Source organism: Centrocercus urophasianus, unplaced genomic scaffold (genome assembly GCF_019232065.1).
Source record: "Centrocercus urophasianus isolate 14NV4802_14NV808 unplaced genomic scaffold, USGS_Curo_1.0 seq_9, whole genome shotgun sequence".
NCBI lineage: Eukaryota > Metazoa > Chordata > Aves > Galliformes > Phasianidae > Centrocercus > Centrocercus urophasianus.
In genome coordinates this window covers 37,942,099-37,962,233 of record NW_024885532.1, presented here as the reverse complement: position 1 = coordinate 37,962,233, position 20,135 = coordinate 37,942,099, and the positions used below count along the sequence as shown (strand labels likewise).

Genomic DNA, 20,135 nt, shown 5'->3' with positions numbered 1-20,135 from the left:
CTATTCAGAATTTTCTTTTTTAAGGTTTCCAGTTAAATTAATTGACCTTAATTTTCACCAGGAGGTATCACTTTTCTAGGTACAACATCTGATTTTTTGAGATTTTCATTCAGCTATCCCCATTCCAAACTTGTGTTTGGAAGTTGATACTGTTTTTATGACACATAAGCACAATGATTTATTGTGGTCATCCACATATTTGTAAGCAGCAGCATTTCTCTCAGAGTCCCTCACCTTGATCTGCATGAGTGTCTTTCGCTCAGTGACTGAGGAAAGTGTTTTAGTTACAATATCTTCTTGGTCTTTGGTCTTAACTGAAACAGAAACCACGGGAAGCAATAAACATAAACTGACAAGTTGAATTTTTCAGTGGTTGTTTATCCACACAGAAGTGAGTTAAAATCTACTGTTTCACTTAGAAAAGGCTATAGAGGTCTGGACAGTGCATTAGGCACTGTCTAGAACTACAGACCTCAATCCAATAGCGTAGAAACTATGGGAGAGCATAACGTTGCATCTTTCCCTATGTCTTCCTTTCTCTCCTCAGTTTGCTTGTAGAACAATCACATTTCAGTTAAGATTAAAATGTCATTGTCATTTTCTAGATAGGCACCACTAAGTTCTACACTATGTAGAATCAATAAAACAGCAGGCTATTAATAAAATCTTTGCTCTTTATTTGACATTAAAAAAAGAACAGCATTAATTAAGTAGGGCCCTACTTTAACACAGACCCCAAAGGAAAACAATAGTTGGCAAAAGCGTTGTAGAAGAGACATGCTCTGTGCATAGAAGATAATTCTCTTTCAGGCTAGTACTGCTATATCCAATTCACTGCAAATAGCCATGATAGTTAGCTATTGGTTGGAAAAAAATAGAATGGAGATCCAATTAATCTGATATCCAGACAATTCAGCCAGATTTTGCCTATTTGTCACACTACAGCAATTAAATACTTGAAAGATTTGAAGTAGTTTCCAAATGAAATTATACTTTGTCTTTTGAAGTATTTCCTGTAGTAATATAAATTTCTTGTGTATGAAGGAGGGGACAAACTGGAATAAGGGTTTGTCAAAAGTTTTTGTTTGTTTTGTGTTTAATAGCTACAAAACAAAAGTCTGAACACAGAGAAGAATGTGGATTAAAAAAACCCTTTACCATGCACTTCTTCTGGGCTATAAAATATCCCAGTAAGCAGCTTACATTTGCAGACATATCTGCATGCCACATTAGAAAAGAACAGTGAGCATTTCCCAGAATCGAATCTGTGGTTTTGGCTATGAGTAAAGAGTGAGAGAAGGTAATAAATAGCATGTGTTCTCTTTCATTTTACTTTGGAGCAGGTAGATAACTGATCATTTTGGACAATGTGAGTCTGTTAACCTCCCTGAATCCTGTTTTCTATTTTAAAAAAATAATAATAATAAAAATGAGTAACACTAAAAAATAACATCCAAATAATTTTTTATACTGGCTTATTCAATTAAAGTATTTTTTCCTTTCTTTATTTAAAAGAAACACATTATAAAAAAGAAAAAAAAAATCATAGAGTATATACAAGATATTTCACAACAAGATATTCTTTATTCTTTCCCATTTACTTGCAGCTGATGGACCATTTAACTGCCTGGCCCTGTGTTAATCTGGGCTGTAACAGCACCACTTGTGATTTGAGCATCTGATTAATACGGCCTAATACTTAGACTCCTGTGCATTGTATTTTTTACATACAGTTCTGGAATCTTGCTCTCAAGCTGCTGTTCCTGATCATCGCTGGCAGTATTACTCCTTTGCAATTCTTATGCTGGTGCTCTTCTGCTTCTGATCTTACAGCCTTGCACCTGTAATCCCAGTTGTATTCCTATGGCAGAGTTCCCAATGGCCTGAAAATCACCTGGACTTCCTGCTGCCTTTTTTTGTTCCTCATTTTGTAAATTTTGAATAGTGTTAGAGCAAAAGAAAACACAATGTGCAACAAAGTAAATAGCAATCAAAAAACTACTTTAAAAATAATATCTAATATGTCTTCAGAAGTTTAACAATCCCTCAATGTGCAGTATATGCCCTTAATTAGCATATTCTAATCAATGCTAATCAATAAAGAGATTGGACAAGTCTCAAAGAAAAGGACAGCGCACAAAGAAAAAAAGACAGTAAAAACTGATACAATTCTCAACTTCCTCATTGTCATCTTCTGCACTGGAGAGAGTCCTGAGAGGAGAACTCACTCTGGCTGGCCAACAGGAAGAGTATTCCCTTTTCCTTCCCCTCTTCCTTCTCCCAAGTATGGCTGTCACAATCTCCTTTGTGTTTAATGCTAATTAAACCATCATATCTGCTTTTCGTGCTTCCTTTTCATGTGTCTTCTTAAGTGCCACAATTCTTACCACTGGGTTCTACTTTCATTTCTGGCATCTTCATCTGTTGCCATCACCATTCTTACGTTCAAATCGTGTCTTTATGATTTATTTTTCCCCTTCATATACATCTTCAAATAGAGCACAGGTATCATATCAATCATTCAGTCTTGTTTGATCTAAGCTTTTTCCTAAATCACCTTCTTTTCAGTTTTCAATAAAAACTTGATCTATGATTTTTTTCACAAATCTATTCTAGTACCTGAGACCTTGATTCCCAATACTCATTTACTTCCATCTTTTATTCTGCCTTCTCTCAATACAATGAATTAGATTCATTTGCAGCAAATCGGGCTGCACTTTCATGTCCACTCTGTTCACTCCAACACCTACATCTGTTCCTATCCTGTACTTCGCTGGCAAAAAACAAGTTTTTCATTATTCCTGTTATCACAAATCAAAGTACTCAGAAATATACTGCTTCTGGAAGGACCCATATCCCCACTGGAAGATTCTCTTAGATTCTATAGATTTGAAACTTTGAGAACCGTCTCTTTTACAATTTCTTATAGTCAAGGACAAAGTAAAATATGTGTAACCTAGTGGTTCTCAACTAAATGGTACCAGCCTGAATGCTATTATACTGCTGATCTTATTATATTATATGCCACTAATCACAAGAAACAGTAACAATAAGGAAATGTTTGATAAAAAAAAAAAATTTATATGCTTAAAAGATGAAAGGCAGTATATAACTTTCCACGATCCCTACACCAACACAGAGACCTGTTTTAAAGAAAAAACATTAAATATTTGCAATTTGTAAACAGCACGAGCAAAGAACAGACAAGTGGTTGATGTCTTAAAGCTAAGAATTTGCATGAAATGGCATTTACATCATCCTAAATGTATTTTGAACAGAGGTAGGCTGGAAGCCAACAATCCATCATACTCTACATATAAATTGTCGGCATCATTTAAAAGAGCTTTATTGTATTGTTTTTTTTTCATTTACTGTTGATGTTACAAAGCTAAAATTGCCATGAGCTTATTTTGTGAGATCATTATTTTACTTCAGATAAATTCACCAAAAAATAAACTCCACTGCTAATCAAATATATCAAACAAACAAGATTCAGCTGTGAAATCATTTTTTAATTCAGCCTGACTGACTTTATTTCATTAATAAAGACTATTCTGCTAAATCCAATAATGTCTGAGTCAAGAATTCACCTGTGTTCTAGCTGTTAAAAAAACCCATATATTCTGAATAATTACTTAAGCTGAAGAAGGTCACATTAATGGCTGTCGTCTTTCTTATTTAGGATCAAATCACTGTCCCATTAAATTACAGAGTATTGTTCTACTCTTTTCAGTTCATACAGAAAGGTGACTTCATAACATCTTTTCAAGCTTTTTGTACCATGTATCAACCATTCTCTTCTATATAGAAACTCCCTTTGCAGGAAAACATCTTCACACCTAACTCTCAAGTGAGGAAGATGAGAGCTAGACACAGCAAACCCCTGCAGTTGCAATAAGGAACTGAGTCAAACACCAGTTAGGCTTTTATCATAAAAGTTTTCCTGCAATGGCAGTCAAGCTCTGTCCACTCCTTTCCCTGTTGATTTAACCTTTTGTTGTGCCATGATCTGTTTCAACATCCTCACTAACCTTTTATGTACGTTACTCTAAGCAGGAGATGGTTTTCGTCACATGGTGGCCAGATGGAGTTCCCATTCCCAATCCATGATAGAAGTAATGCGCAGATTTGCTAGACCCCAGGCCCCTGCAGTGTAAAATCATCTCTATTGATTATCCATGATTTTAATCTGCCTTTTCTTTTTGTCCCTCTTGACAAGATAAAACAGAGCTATACTCATAGAACTGCAGCTGGAGTGTGAAAAAGTAGTACTATGACCAATGTGGAAAATGACAGGTATTAGAAATAGATGATGTGACTGCAGGTGAAATGAATAGCACTATGATGAGAGAATGATTTCTAAGTTTCATGCATGTTTTGCAGATATGATTCTGCAGTTTCAACAGATGTGATGAGCTGTGCAATAATCAAACCAATGTTTAATTCTTCCCCAGAAGTGACAAGGAAGAAGTAAAGAACAGACTTAATGGACTCTAAGAAAGGACTCTGCATTATGACTGTGATCTCCTTTTCAAGTGTAGGCAGCTTATATTCTTGTGCAAATCTTTTAAAAGAAAAGATAGGATACTGAATGAACTACCTTGATTTGGAGATAAAAACTCAGAAAATGAATGGCTGCATTAACATGGAGGTTTCCTAGCAACTGGCTCAAAGTAATGAACTCAGTCACACAGGAAGAATAAGCAGAATTCTCTGCTCTTTAAGAACTGTCTGTTGAAGTTGCTTCACAGCAAAGCAATTCACATCTTCTTAGGATTTATGAAACAGCCAGGAAAAATCCTCATACAACATCTTCTCAGTAAGGAGGTAGGATGGATAAAAAGTATTAACTCTGCATTACTTTCTGGTTTTGTGTCTTCTCTGCAAATCACTAGCATTAAGGAAATGGATGCAAAAAAACAAATCCAACAGGATGATGCTCAATGAGCAAAATGCGAATATTACATGCTCCTTGAACCTTTTTGAGTTTGGGGAAGTACCTTTATGTTAAAAGTAAACATATATATAAGTGGGATTAGCTCCTGTGAAAAATTAGTTCAAGAAGCACCTTACTGGTAATTCTATTTAGATACACTGAAGACATAATTGTGACCTCAGATAACGTATTACATACCACACTGGAGCAGCAAGAGGAATAGATTCTTCGCATGCTTACAATCCTCACAGCACTGATCACTGGAGCCATGCAGAACCTGATTAATGAGATATTCTGGAGTATAATATAAATGGCACAATGATTTTTTGTCCTAGAAAGAACCATTAGACTTGACAGATAGCATTAGTAGCTGTGTTATTATTTTTCAGCCTTTTAATGAACACAGGGAAAATGTTCAGCTTTACAGTAGGTTCATAGCTGATGTTGGCCTTGAAGGTTAATTTTACCTCTCTTTATTGTCATTAGAAGTTGACTGATAAATCTGCCTTCTCTTAGTTAAATACAGGGTATTTTCCACACAAAAGACACTTATATTGAATAAATATAAGTATTTGTATACTTGGCTAAATGTGTTATAAATGTTATTCTGAACAGTGAATACACTTTCTAAGAGCAAGGTCTTACACCTGGATTGCAGCAACCCCCGCTAACAATACAAGCTGCGGGATGGAAGGATAGATCACAGCCCTGCTGAAAAAGACCTGGGGGTACTGGTGAGTGGCAAGCTGCACAGGAGCCAGAAATGTGCCCTTGCAGCCCAGAAAGCCAACCATATCCTGGGCTGCATCGGAAGAAGGATGGTCAGCAGGGAGAGGGAATTGATCCTACCTCTCTACTCTGTGCTGTTGATGCTATTGCAAAATGTGCTCTGTTTAAGAACATCAAAATAATGGAGTAACATGCAGCTTTTTGAAATGTACACTTAATAAAGTGGAAATACAAATGCAGACAAAATTAGACATGCTAATTTTGGCTTTCAGTAATATTAGAATCCCATAGTCACTGATACCTCAGGCTGTTCTGAGTCATTTAGCCAAGATGTGAGCTCTTTCCATTCTACTTGCAATCTTCTCACTTGTTCTGTGTCTTGCCTGAAGGGGAAAGAGTGCTTTTGTTGAAATGTCATTTTCCACTGAAAGAAGACAAAAAAAAAAAAAAAAAAAAAGAGAAACTTTCCGACCTTGGACATTTTTCTTAATGGAGTATCTGCTACATTCTTTCTTAGTAGATGCTTTAAAAATGAATTGTAAATCTTAAACAAGCATCTGCAGTAACATGTTATGGAGATTGGCTCAAGATAGCCAGCACATCAGTTTGACCATAAGAATTTACTGAAGCCTTGAACCTCTTATCACAAAAGTAGCCTTATTCCAAGGTTTACACTTATAAAAAGCAAATTTGAGAACAGAAAAAAGAAAGGTAGGGGATTGGTGGGGTTGGGGCACAAACCTTGAATCGCTGATATTGTAGTGTCCTTTCTTTGAAATTCTCGTTGTTTTTAGATCAATTTAAAACTCCAGTGCACTCTTACATGCATTGAGTGTTTGGCCTCAGCCTCTCCTTTCCTGATTTTGTTCCAGGACAGCAGAAGTTCAGAGACAAGGCTAACTTTCAGCATAGATAAATGTGATGACAATCCAGACACCACTATGTTGACAGTAGTTTAAAGAATGAATTGACTAAAGGGGAATCTCTGTATTAATCACCACAAGATGACGAAGATTCTATTATGGCTTATTACTACATCTTCTAATACCTTCCTAGTACGTTTCCCTTCATTCCCAACAATGAGGACTGCTTTAGGGTCAATATGGAATAGTCCTCACTTTCTAGTGGATGAGTATGAGCATAGAAACAGCACTTGCATCACTTAATGAAGCTTTTGCTTATTCTTTCTATATGCTATCTAACTTTGTACAAAAGTAGGATGAAATCTAGGAATACAGCAGCATTTTATCCACAACTTAGACATTACCAAACTCCTACTTGTCACGGAATTGACCAGATCAATGTGTGTCCGTGACAGGGGCGACAGGCCTCAGCCCCCCCCCCCCCACCCAACCCCCCCCATCCCAGTCCCACAAAAAATGGGAAGGAAGGAAGAGAGGAAAAAGCAGCGGCAACAATCTATGGAGGAAAACTTATTTTACTATAATATTGGAATACAAAATAACACAATATATACAATTTGATTGAAATTGAGATTAATAAATCAGACAAAATAAGAGAGAGAGAGTTCCCGGGACCGATTCAAACCTGGAAAGCTTGGAACAGCTAGGAAAGCACCTCCAGCACCCACTGCAAGGCAGCAAGAGAGCGCCCCCCCACCCGGAAGGGCCAGATCCCGTGACTGCTGTAATGTACAGGGATAGGTACCTGGGACTGGGGCAGTGACACTTTAATGCCCCGTACACTACATGATGTTTTGATGTGGAATACTGAAACCATAAAAAAAACAAAAATAAAAACATAGAACCATGACACTACTATATAAAATTCTGAAATTTTTATCTTATATAATGGTGTAAAGGCCCCCAAATTAGTAAAGACATTTGGTGCTATTGAACAGCAAATAATTTTTTCTTTTTTAAAAGGCCTGATCAGCTCCTAGTTATCTTAATAGATTCTAATATATCATTATCCATAATAATAAAGCTAGTGTCTAAACTTATATACATCTGTATTAAACATATCACAAGTAATTTCTTTCCACTCATACACCCTAAGCAACCCCAGTTGCATATCCTGTTATGCTGCATTAAATCCAAGTGTTTCATGGGTACCTTTTACTGTATTGCTCTCCACTTAAAGCAGTGATTCTTGCCATGTCTGCTGGTCTGTCCAGCTACACCACTACACAGATATTAAATATATATATATTTTTTTGTTTTTTCAAATAATACTATGATGTATATAGTCATGAGTCCCCAGGAAGATAGGATGGCAGCCAGGATTGCTCAGCTTCTGAGCAATTAAACTAGACGGCCTTGACTTTCCACCTCTCTTTTCCCTCTTTACATGTGAACATGCTTTGGTAGAGATTTTGCCTTGGTTATGAAAATTAAGAGAAGACTAATTAGCCTAGAAGTGGCCAGGTTGTTCGACTAGATGAACTTTAAAGGTCCCTTCCTAATGCTCATATAAAAGCAGTTCATGCAATAGCTTACAATATTAATTATTGGATTTAATAAAGATATACTTTGTTTTAGTATAGATTATTATAGATTATAATTGAGAAGGAAACTGTAATTCTCATACCATATGCTTAGGCTGGCCTTCATTCACTCTTATCTGATCAGTATAATATAACAATATATATACAATAATATAACAGTATGTATGGATACTGTTTAATGTGTACTAAATCTAGCTGAATGATTTCCTTCTATATATGTATGATGTAAATATGATATCAAATATGATATATGATGTCAAATGATTTGAAATAAGATAAAACTGACTCTAGTAAGTTTCAGGTAAAACTGTGTATGTGTAAAATCTGATATGATCATTTCACTTTATTAAATAGTACAGATATTTCTAAAAAAAAGCCATCCATTCTCAAAATAAATGGCTGTTCCATCTTCCAAGTTTCTGCTCATAATTCTGGGGGGCTGTAGTTACCATTGCCTTGAATACTGAAAAACAAAAATCTGAACTAGCTTTCTATGCACACATATCCAGGGTTTGCATGTTTCAGATTTCAATATGTGTAGGTTCTGGCAGGGAAAATGAGAATCTGTTTATATTTTCTTGATCTTATTTAGTATTAATTTCTCCTTTGTCAATAAGAATCTATTAACATAATCTTTTAAATGATCTTAATTTCATTTGAGGTACATATTCCAAATGTGATTGCATTGTAGAAAAGAGGAAGAGGAAGGAAGACTCGTTTTCATTTCTAAGAGCACATTTGCAATGCCAAGGATTAGATCAAATATTTCTGTTTTGCTCTTTAATTAATTTCTTTGTGTTAGCTTGGATTCATTTTCTTTGAGAATGCAAATATCCATGGAGTGCTTTAAGCAAAATCAAAGTTATTAAAAACCACAAATCCTCTTCTTTAGTCCTTATTACTAATTGTATAAATGCAGTGTGCTGATTATCTGCTGATAATCCTCAAAAGGGGATATTAGGGGACATAAATGTTGTAAGATGGAAGCCACAGATGTGAATTTCTCACACTGCACAAAACACTCTGTGAGCTACCTTGAAAACACGGATTTACTAAATTTTAAATGGGTTTTTCATGCCTGTTTCAGCAAGCGTCCTCGGCAGACCTGATGATCAGGAACATCCTGCTGATGCATGCTGGGCGATACGGCTGCAGGGTCCAGACTGCAGCAGACACTGTGTCAGATGAGACCGAGCTGCTTGTTAGGGGTGAGTGGCCTCAAAGCACCCTCTCAGTGCACCAGGGAATGTAAATGAAATCTTAACAAATTGCACAAATGTAGGTCTGTATGTAGGTAGGTATGATGCGTTGTGTGCTTTTTCTGCAATTCTCTGCCTTTCACCTTGAAGTCAAGGCATCCTCCCGGGTTTAATGGTTTAGAAATATTTACCCTTCAAGAAAAGAGACCATAAATCATTTTGTAAAATGAAAGGTACAAACAGTGAAGCAGAAGCCCCTTAATAAGACAGGGATCTTTTTTTTTCTCACTTGGAACTGTGTTCACCAAATTTTGACAGCATCTTTAGGGCCAGTTTTGCAATCGGTTGAGTTGCTCTATATCCCATTTCATGCAGTAACATGTGGTCAGTGCTCTGCAGGACCTAAAACCAAAAATAGGATACTATTAGACTCCAGTAAAGCCAAGCTTTAATGCCATATGTACAACCCCTTATGCAGAGTATGTCTGTGTTATGAACTCCGTGTATGTGTGTGTGTATACTCAAGTTCACTTTCCAGCAATACATCTGGAGAGTGCTGCAGTGCCTAAATTCACAGATCTCTGCAGGATAGCAGAGCAGGACAGTCTCACTGTGGATTACTTGGCTTTTGAAAGAATAAATTGAGAGAGATATTTTATTATCATTGATAAAAAAATGAACTTCAGTTAAAATATAAATCAAAATTATATAGAGATTATAATCTTTCAAAAATATTTATTCTATCACATTTCATCACTTCTTTAGATTTGATGTTTTCATATCCATCACTTTTAGGATGAATATACACTTGAAATGATAAAGAATGTTTCTGGTTGAGTGCAGAGCTCTTCACATTTTGATGAGAGTAGCTGCTAAATATTTCCATAAAGTCATTTTGAGGACCATCAACTTTCTATGAGCTATGGCACTAGTGGGATGGTGGCATTCAGTTTCCTCAGCATAAGCACAAAATGCCGTTTTAGCTGCCTTATGAATTCTGAATCGACCTTGTGGGTTATGCAAGACTTATGTTACTTTTACCTCCCTCAGACAAGAGCTGGAGGCTCTATGGGTAGGCAAGGCAATGCCAATTCTAATGCTATGGAATTTATTAAGTGATAAAAGTCTCTTATCTTACTACTATCTAGAACATTTCAGACCAGCTACTAAATTGTATATAAATGGGTTTCTTGAATTTGAAATAGAAAATAAATATTTATCTCAGGAAGAGGTTTGAGATAAATGTAAAAAAGTGTATTATAAGAAGTATCAGAATGTATGTATTCAAGTGCCACATTGCCATGCCACCGTGCTCATGAAATTAAAACTATGACAGCTGTATAATAGAATTTAAATTGAAATACACTTTGTTTAAAATGTTGGTTCCTTATTTTTATGATTTAATAATTATAGACTGCACTAAGAAAAGTTTATCTCTGACATAAACTGCTTTACATTATGTGAATGCTTTTGTCTTGATGTAATTTTCCATGAAAATACATAATATAGGGTTTGCTGAAGTAGTTAATCTTAAGACATCTATGCATAATAAATAAAATAAATTCCTACAGTGACGGTATTTCTTTCACAAAAAAAAAAAAAAAAAATGCAGGATGACTTTGTTTTTTATTGCAGCAAATGACTGAAGCCATTACTATTCAAGCCCAGTCTGGATGTGTCTCTGGGCAATCTGGTCTAGTGCTTGGCAACCCTGCACATAGCAGGGGGTTTGAAATTAGATAATCTTTGATGTCCTTTTACAACCCAGGCCATTCTATGATTCTATGATTCTATGATTAAAGTACATTGTAGAGTCACTAATGATTACTCTTCATGAACATCAATGTTGCAAAAATCCAAAATATTTAGAATGTAATCTATCTTTCCTTACACTGTTAGAAGAACTTGATTTTGATTTCTATATCGCTAATACTTTTTTATTCACTCATCTCTTTAATGAAAGCGCTCAGTCGCCTACAATTTGACACTCTTTGGTGATCCCAGATTGCAACTTATTTCAAACACCTTGAAGTATAGCTTTTGGAGATACTAGGCTTTGCTTAGGGAAACAGATCAGCAATAGATGTTTCAATAACATGTCAGCATACTGAATAATACCACCTCACAAAAGAAAATGCCATCTATGAAAAAAAAAAAAAAAAAGACAACCACTGCCACCACACAATAAAGTGAGATACAAACACAAAGCCATATTATTATTTATTTCCAGTAAAATAATTTTCAGTAAAATAATTTCATTCTATTCATATTGAAAACAATTTCCTGTTTTAAACTTCACAACCTATGTCATAAGGAAGATACCAGAAACATTGTTGTAAACTCTCGGAAGCGCCAACAGAAGCCAAATTCCAGCACATCTGTGAAAATGAGTACTGATACCAATGACAGTAAACCAGGATACATATCCTTAATAAATATACATATATATTTTGTAAACTCACCTTACTTGTGAGTTATTCTATTGGAAGGTGCCTTGAATATAGCCCAGGGAACTAAACATGAAACTACTTTTACCATTGCACAGAAATTTTTCCTTGCCCTGCACTGTAAAGTAGAATTTAAATTCCAGAACAAAAGTAAATGTTATCATGTTTTTTGTTGTTGTTGTTGGTTTTTTTTTTTTTTCAGTTTAGTTACTAACATGGAGGTAATGGTGCAAAGTCTCTGAATTTACTATGCATGTGTTTGTTATTTAAAAAAAAAAAAAAAAAAAAAAAAGAGAGAGTTGCAAGTTTCTATTCTTCAGTTTTTTATTACTGGTTATAGACTTTTTAGAAATATTTTCAAATCATTTTCAAAAACACTACCTTACATTTCTTAATTTTAGGGAAGCTGCAATTAAATAAATGTCAATTTTTTTTTAATGTTTTTTTTTTCCTAGTGAATCTCTTTTGGGAATACTTCAAATTTAGATATAAAATGGTGTGTTAGACCATGTTTGGGCAAAACAAAGATTCAAATCCCTTGAGCTACTTACCTCTCAAAGGACAATCCAGATACATTCCTAAGTGCTTTGAAAATGTGACTGAATTCTACATGCTAAAGTAAAAAATAACTTTTTACTGATTTCTAGTCATTTTTTTTGCTCTCTAAATGTTGTTTTCTGAGCTCAAGTTATCTATTTTTCCCTTTTTGTTTCATTTTTCCAGTGTTACCAAGAATGCAGGTGTCGTTAAGAAGAGATGTTTTGTTGACAGCTGGACCTGTCAGGAAGTACATTAGCTTTCCAGCTTAAGTGTCTTGCATTTTAATCTTGATATGGGTTATGAATGACAAGTATTTCATGCCAGTCTCCTGCTAGTGAACAATGACCTTCAGAAGACTGCTATCCTGACATACTTGGCACGATCTGTTTATGTTCAAATAGATTACTCCATAACTTGGAAAAATATTTCCTTATTCAAGATAAGGTTCTGTGAAATTATCTGCTATGCATAATCATAAATTGCTTAAATTATTATTGACATGAATAAATAAGTCAGTCATTCACTTAAAGCATATTAACTTTATTTTTGTTGTATGATTTATAGAAAGATATGTTTCACTGACTCTGGCACCTAAGCCCAAGAAGGTTGGGTAGCAAGTTCAAATTTAATGTTCAAACACCCTTGAGGCATTTTAAAGGTCAAAAAGCACTCACTTATTCACCAGGTGCCTGAGTTTTAAATATTTAGGATTCTGTGCGCATACAGAAGCTCCTCAGCTGGACAGTGTCATCCATCTGATACCTACCATACTTTCTAGATGCACACTTTAACTCTGTGGAAGTCCTCATTGTGGTCTTTAACTCTCTGAATATGAGCAGGATGACAAGTAGGATTCAGCTCAAAGCCCAAGAGAGCTGTGGGCCATTGATTCAATTCAGAAGATGTGACACTCATCATTTACCATCAAGTTCAGCAACTGCAATGCTCACCTACAGGGAGTAATATTGCTGGGTTTGCTCAGATCCTGACTCAGAAACACACTTGCTTCTTCTCAAGAGGATGTTATATCTGCAGGCAGTGGTTTAAATGGTATCAAGAAATGCCATACCTTTTGTGAGGCAAAGTAGCAAGAAAAACAGAAGCCAGGAGAGGAACAAATGAAAACCTGAATCTTTTGAGTGGGATTTAGGATCCCTTCCAGTAACAAAAACATTTGATTCTTTCATTGAGCTGGACAGTGCCCAAAAAAGGAACTCAACCATTGTCAACAGATTAAGCCAATACACTGAATTTGGAAAGCTAAATAAAATACATACATTTCCTCTCCAGCAGAAGAATAAGAGCAAAAAGATTCATATGCCACTGCAAGATTTTCTGGAAGGCAATCATCAGAGCCTGTAGCAGCAGCAGGAGGTGTATGGTGTCAACTGATATAATTCAAGGGCATCCAGAAGAGAAAGCATCTTTTCACATAGGGTGGTAACTAACTATTCTGGAGCCAGGCATGCACAGATATGCTACTTCAGAGGAAATTTGTAAGAGGCGCTGTGTATGTCTGATGGGAAAAGAAGCAGCTTTACTGGAGTAAATTAATGTAACAACAGTCATATCACTGGACTTACACTGCTGACACAAGTCTTCACTTGATTCCACTTCATTTATGCCTAGCGGTTTTGCTTGCTTGAGGTGTTCTTCAAGCAAACAAAGCTGTTTACAGAAGAATCTGCATAATTCCTATAAAATAATATATATATTTTTTTTTTTTCCACAGCACTTGAAGTCATCAGCTGTTTAAGAAGCAGAAGTTATTAATGTTTTTCTGAATGTCAGTCTCATTCTTGACTTCAGTCCATAGTTCTCCCATGTTACATACCATACTAACTTTTATTTATCCACTCATATCCTCAATTTTCAGTGAATATTGGCTAGCAAAGAAGCACAGTATCAAAATGTTTCTGGTTGGCTGGATTTCCACCTATCATTGGCACCCTAGTGCTTGAACTGTCTCTGCACTGATTTTTCACAAAACTGAAACAGAAGGCTCTAATACAGGATAAGTACGTATGTTATGTTCAGACACTAGTAATATTCTTTTCTCCTTATTCTGCAAGTTTGGCTTTGCTTAGAGGATCCTTGGCTTGGAGGATTAGCTTAGAAAAGCAACTGCACAGTTCAGTTGTACAGTTCAGCTGTATAGTGGGAGTTGAGGATGTCACACAGCAGTCTGCAACTTTTACAAAGGTCAGACTGAGGTTTTTGTAGTCTTTTAAAAGCATAGATCCCACTGAAGCATGAGGCACTCCTGCTGCAGCAGCAGCTTCAGAGAACACCAGGGAGTTTCCTGCACAGAAGAGGTTCATTGCATGGCACTGTAGTCTGATGTGAATCAGAACAGTGCTTCAGACTGTTCATAGTGAGTGATGTGGGTTATTTTATACACTTATCCTTTTCTTGTCTTATTTTTAAGGCTCGTCATGATAGACTTAGGAATATAAGAATATGAACTAAAGGTTTTTTTAACATCTGTGAAAGCTTCAGTGCCTAATCAAAAGTACCAAGTCTCCAATAATTGAATATATATTTAATGGTAATACGTATATATATGTTACTGATTCGATAACTTTGTCAAATAAATTCTGTCTCTTAAGACATATTCGTAAATTATTCTTGCAAAACTTCTTTGCAATATGTTACACCCAAGCTAGTTAGCATTAACCACAAATTACTGAGCCAGATGTTGCATGCTATATTACAAACTGCTTTAAAATGCTCTATGGACCAGTCATCTCCCCTCTAGATTAAAAATCTTTGTTTCAGATTGTTTCACTAAAGCACTGTAGAAACAGTCAAGGCCGAGCTCTGGTTTTACAAAAGAGCAGAGAGAACCAGTCCTATAAACCACTGACTCAGTGTTTGATTTTTTGCAATGTAAACAGTACATATATTTAAACCTATTAATCTTATCTAAGAAAGAAATCTGCTCTCCTTGTGTTGTATTTTTAGAGAAGTAATGTCTCCTCTGAACTCCACTGAGCTGGATTAAACATAACTCAGGAACTGCTGGTTAGACTTACCACACAACTCCTTTCAGCTGTGATATTGCCAATAAAACTTGAAGATAAGCACTTCAGTTTAAAGACCATGAGCCACAGCATTATTGCATAGAATGTAAACAAGGTCAGCAAATTCTTTGTGGTTCTTGAAATTACATTTGAGCTGTAGCACAGGACATGGAGATGCCCTAAGTACAGGCCCCATTCATTGGACACACTGATATGACTGTAATGATAAAATGCTCTCTGAGCACAGCTAACTTTTCATACAAACAGTTACATTCCTCGTCCTGCACCCTTTCTCGAACAAGGATGGGCACCACAAACTACCTGTTCATCTGTATCAGATCATGGAAATCATTTATTATGCCCAAGTATTCTGTAGAAAAGGCATAATTGGCATGTCATAGGTTTGAAAGTATGATAGGGACAAGCAAACAATACAAAGTTACATAAGATCAATAAGGTCTATTCTTTGGTTCTTTTTAGTATATAATTTTACAACAGCTGCTCCAAAAGTAATGTCTCCTATTTTATTCTGTTGACCCACAATGTCAGAGGCAGATGTTGGTAGAATGGCAGTAGGGATTGAATATTCCCATCAATATTCCATTACATTTTATTGTCATTCAACAGAGGGCGGCAGAGGGGTATTCTGACAAAATGTTGCCTGACATGAAAGTATGGATGGGGCAAAGGTGTGGAACTGAATTCCTCTCTGTAGAAAAAAATTGCACCCACTGAGATTCATCAATGCTTGCTGAGACCAAACAGTGAATATGAGTGCAGGGAGGCAGTAGATGATGCACTTGAGCAGTAGAAATAATGAAGTAAAAGATAAGACATGCTCTGAATGGCCATGCAGATTTTTATGAGCACAGCATGCAAACTGTTGTTCATTTCTGGTGTTTTGTAGCTGAGGATTTCCTCTATCAAATACTGCTATTGTTTTCTCTGTATCTGGTGTTGTAGATGGATCATCAGCTGTTTAACCTACAGACTCCAGACCAAAACTTCCAGCAATCTGATTTTGTCTTGAAGTTATAATATGTTCAACAGTTTGAATGAGAGAATCCTAGGAGTTTAAAAATAGAACAGAAAAAAAATTCTAACTAAGCTACACCTTAACTTATGTCTATGTCTTCAGTCAAAAAAAAAAAAAAAAGCTTAGAATCAAGTTCCAAAACATAAATGAGGTGTGGTAATATTCATGAACTCAATGCCTGAGAGAGATCTATCCTTGAAGCTCTGAGTTGTGAGAGAAATGGAAGCAACACAAATCAGATCTTGGACAAGTGATGCAGGTTGTCAGAAGAATAAGCCAATAAGAGAGGGATATCTAAAAATCACTTCTGTGTTCTATTTTAGACACCTTTATCTAAGTGAGAGATATTTATGCCATTCATAATGTGTTTCAGAGGCTACCAGTTCTTTCCTCATAAAGTGAGATTTCAGTTAATGTTCCCTCAACTGTTTATATGCCACAAAGTATAGATCCAAAACTCAGAGGCTCTGGAGTGTAGTCTGGAATCTGCATCTGAAGAATCCTCCTTGCTTGTCCTAGTCAAGTTGGATTATGACTTCTCCATCCTCCCAGGTCTTTATGTAGCTGTTTTACCACTTGAATACACCACATTTGTAGGAATGAGGCTGAGAACGTAGCTTTAGTGCCCATTGCATTCATGACAAATTACACTTTCAATCCATCCTCTTGTTCATCAATATATGGAGAGCTGTAGGTGGACACAGCATTATGGATTTATGCTGCAAGAAACAGTCCGGCTCCTGTTTGTCTTGAACTTTTTCCATTATCCTGTATTTATTACTCTTTCTCTTCCTCTTTTCTTTAACCTATTGTCTTCTTAATGACAAGCTATTACACTTTGTCATTCAGAAAGTAAAACCTTCAGGTCAAGAATTCTATATTCATGAAATGTTACACATCAGACTTATTATTAGTTTGGTAAAAGTAAGAATTATCTTGATCAGAGTGCAGTGGAATAAATCAATGTATATCCTGGGATTCACAGGAAAAGAGCACTGACTCTCTGAATTACTAGAGTTATTATTGGTAATAGTCTTTGAGGAACTCTCATGTTAACACTGAATCATGGGAAGTAATCTAAAGGACCTCTCAGGATGATAATCCCAACAATAAAAAAACACATAAAATACGTTCGCCGAAATGTATATATGTATGTCCTGAAATGAAGCATCCATCCATGGAACTGCTCTGAAAGAAGATAACTGACTAATATCCTTACGCTGGCTTTCCAATGTTCGTAGAGCTGCATAAGAGCCTATCGCAGCCTCAAATATCTTCTCTATGAAGGTCAACTGCATTATGATGCACTTACAACCAGCCATTTTCTGTGTAGTTTCCAGAGAACCATTTGAGCAGACAGTGCATTTTTTCCCCAATTGGCTATTCTCGACTAAAAAATTGTTTTAGAGATCCTGAACAATAGCAGAGCCCTTGGGAAAAACGCTTCTCTGCATTAGCCTTCCAGCTGACACCATGAATGATAACACCCAAGCATAAAATTTAATGAGATTTCTATAAAAATGAGTGACATCTGCATAGCACTCAGGTCCTGGCTAACTCTCATACATTTGTTATCACAGAGGCTTTTGTCCCTTATTAATCCTCTTTCAAGAGTGCCTGCTGTTGGAAATGGAAATGCTTTTTAGCAGTCGTCCTACAGACTGTGTAAGAGCACACATCTCAGAAAGCACAATGACACATTGTCATGACTAGGAATGCATTTCAAAGGTTTAAAAAACATGAGAGAACTCCTACAACAAAATATATCGAGAATTTAGCAGGAGACATCCGCATAAATATATTTTATGTATTTTTATATAAGTAAGAAACTTGTTCTATTTCCTATAACAGCGTGGCTAGAAACTCTTCAGTAATATTCAGTGTACATGGAAGAAATATTGTTGAAGAGAGAAAGTACTAAAATATTTTCTTTTAATTTTATTTGCGCTTGGAAGCATGTTATAATTCTTGGCCTTGGGTTCCAACTCAGTAAAAGCATATGATTGTATCAGAATCCCAGCTTTCCTTTAAAAATTACCCCATGGCTACAAATAAATATTTCACTAGCATTTTCCTACATCAGCAGAGAGCCTGAAACAATAGATGATGAAGATTGAAGACCTCCCTCCTTTATTAAATTGGCCCCAGGATTTACTATTTTGAGACAAAGGCTTGACCTGGTGCATCCCACCAAGAGAAGAGCAAATATATGGCAAGAATGAAGGAGTGCAGACAACACATCTTTAGAAACACAGAATCACAGAGTGATTTAAGTTTTAAGATTTAAGAAAGGGACCTTTAAAATTATCTATTTCTAACCTCCCACTAGACCAGGTTGCTCAAAGCCCTATCCAGTCTGGCCTACAATGCCTTCCAGGGGGAGGCGCCCTATTCCAGTGTCTCACCAATCCCATACTAAAGAATCTCTTCCTTATATCTGGTCTCAATCTACTCTCATTCTCTTTAAAGCCATTTCCACTCATCCCATCGCTCATCATCTCCCTTGACCAGCTGTCACACTTCTCTTGATGCAACCCAAGACAAAGCTGGTCTTCTGGGCTGCAAGCACACATTACCAGCTCATTCTAAGTTTTTCATCAACCAGAACCCTCAAATCCTCCTCCTCAGGGCTGCTTTCAAGCCATTCTCTGCCCAGCCTATTTTTGGCCTTGGGATTTCGCCAACGTAGGTGCATGGCCTTGCACTTAGCATGTTGAACTTTAGGCCCACCTCTCAAGACTGTCCAGGTCCCTCTGGATGGCATCCCTTCCCTCAAGCGTGTCAACTGCACCACTCAGTTTGGTGTTTGCAAACTTGCTGAAATCTATCCCACTGTCCATGACACCTACAAAGATGTTTAATGGTCCTAGAGCTGATGCCTGAAGAATGCCACTCATCACCAGTCTCCACTTGGACACTGAGCAGTTGACACAACTCCCTTAGTGCAACCATCCAGCTAGTTTCTTATCCTGCAAGTTGTACATCCATCAAATCCATTTTTCTCCAATTTGGTGATCAGGATGTCATGTGGGTCAGTCAGCTTTCAGTCATGTTTTCTCACAGAAGGAAAACAAAGACCTTTCAACTGCAAATGAAGGGGGGTCTTATCACATCCCACCTATTAACTGAGGGTAGAGAGACCAGATTCACAAGTCCTCCTTCCTCAATTAGTTTAAAGCAAAAACATCACTCAGGATCCAAATACAATCATCAGTTTTATTCAGAATCTCTGTACTACAATTATCTTAAAAATACTGGCACACTTACAATTATATCTTTCTGTGTGGCTAAATTATATGAATTTATGGGAAACTGAAGTACATCTTGCATTACTTGATAACTTCATGTGGGAAAAACAAAAAATGGAGAGGCAGAGGAGAAGTGGATTAAGAAAGATAGACAGGACAGAGAAGGAGAACAGAAGTCCGTGCTCTAGCATTGGTCCAGCCAATAGGTGTGTCTCTTTCTGCAAGAGCACTCATCCAAAAGTTCTGAAGCTCAAAAGGTCCTGAGGCCTTGAAATCCCCCTGAGATTCTCTTGTGCATCCTTTTATGCCTCTTAGATTAATAGCCTTCATAGTCAATGAGTTTGCCATCAGCGTTTTCTGTCAACAAGTTCATCATCAAGATTGCAGTCAAGCCATCTTATCTACACAAGGCTTTCTTCTCTGACTGCATTATTAGTTTCTTCAGCCTTTAGCTTGTTCTGATGGCAATGGTTTTGTCCTTCAGATATTTGAGACAATTCCAGTGTAAAT

At 36.5% G+C, this 20,135-nt stretch overlaps 1 protein-coding gene across 1 annotated transcript in view; it reads left to right on the top strand.

Moving 5' to 3' along the window:
* The window catches only part of CNTN5 (contactin 5), a 227,958-nt gene that overhangs the window by 168,701 nt on the left and 39,122 nt on the right, over positions 1-20,135 (top strand). Inside the window, exon 14 of the mRNA XM_042838727.1 lies at positions 9,220-9,340. Coding sequence (XP_042694661.1) covers positions 9,220-9,340 — 121 coding nt within the window. The remainder of the gene's footprint in view (positions 1-9,219; positions 9,341-20,135) is intronic.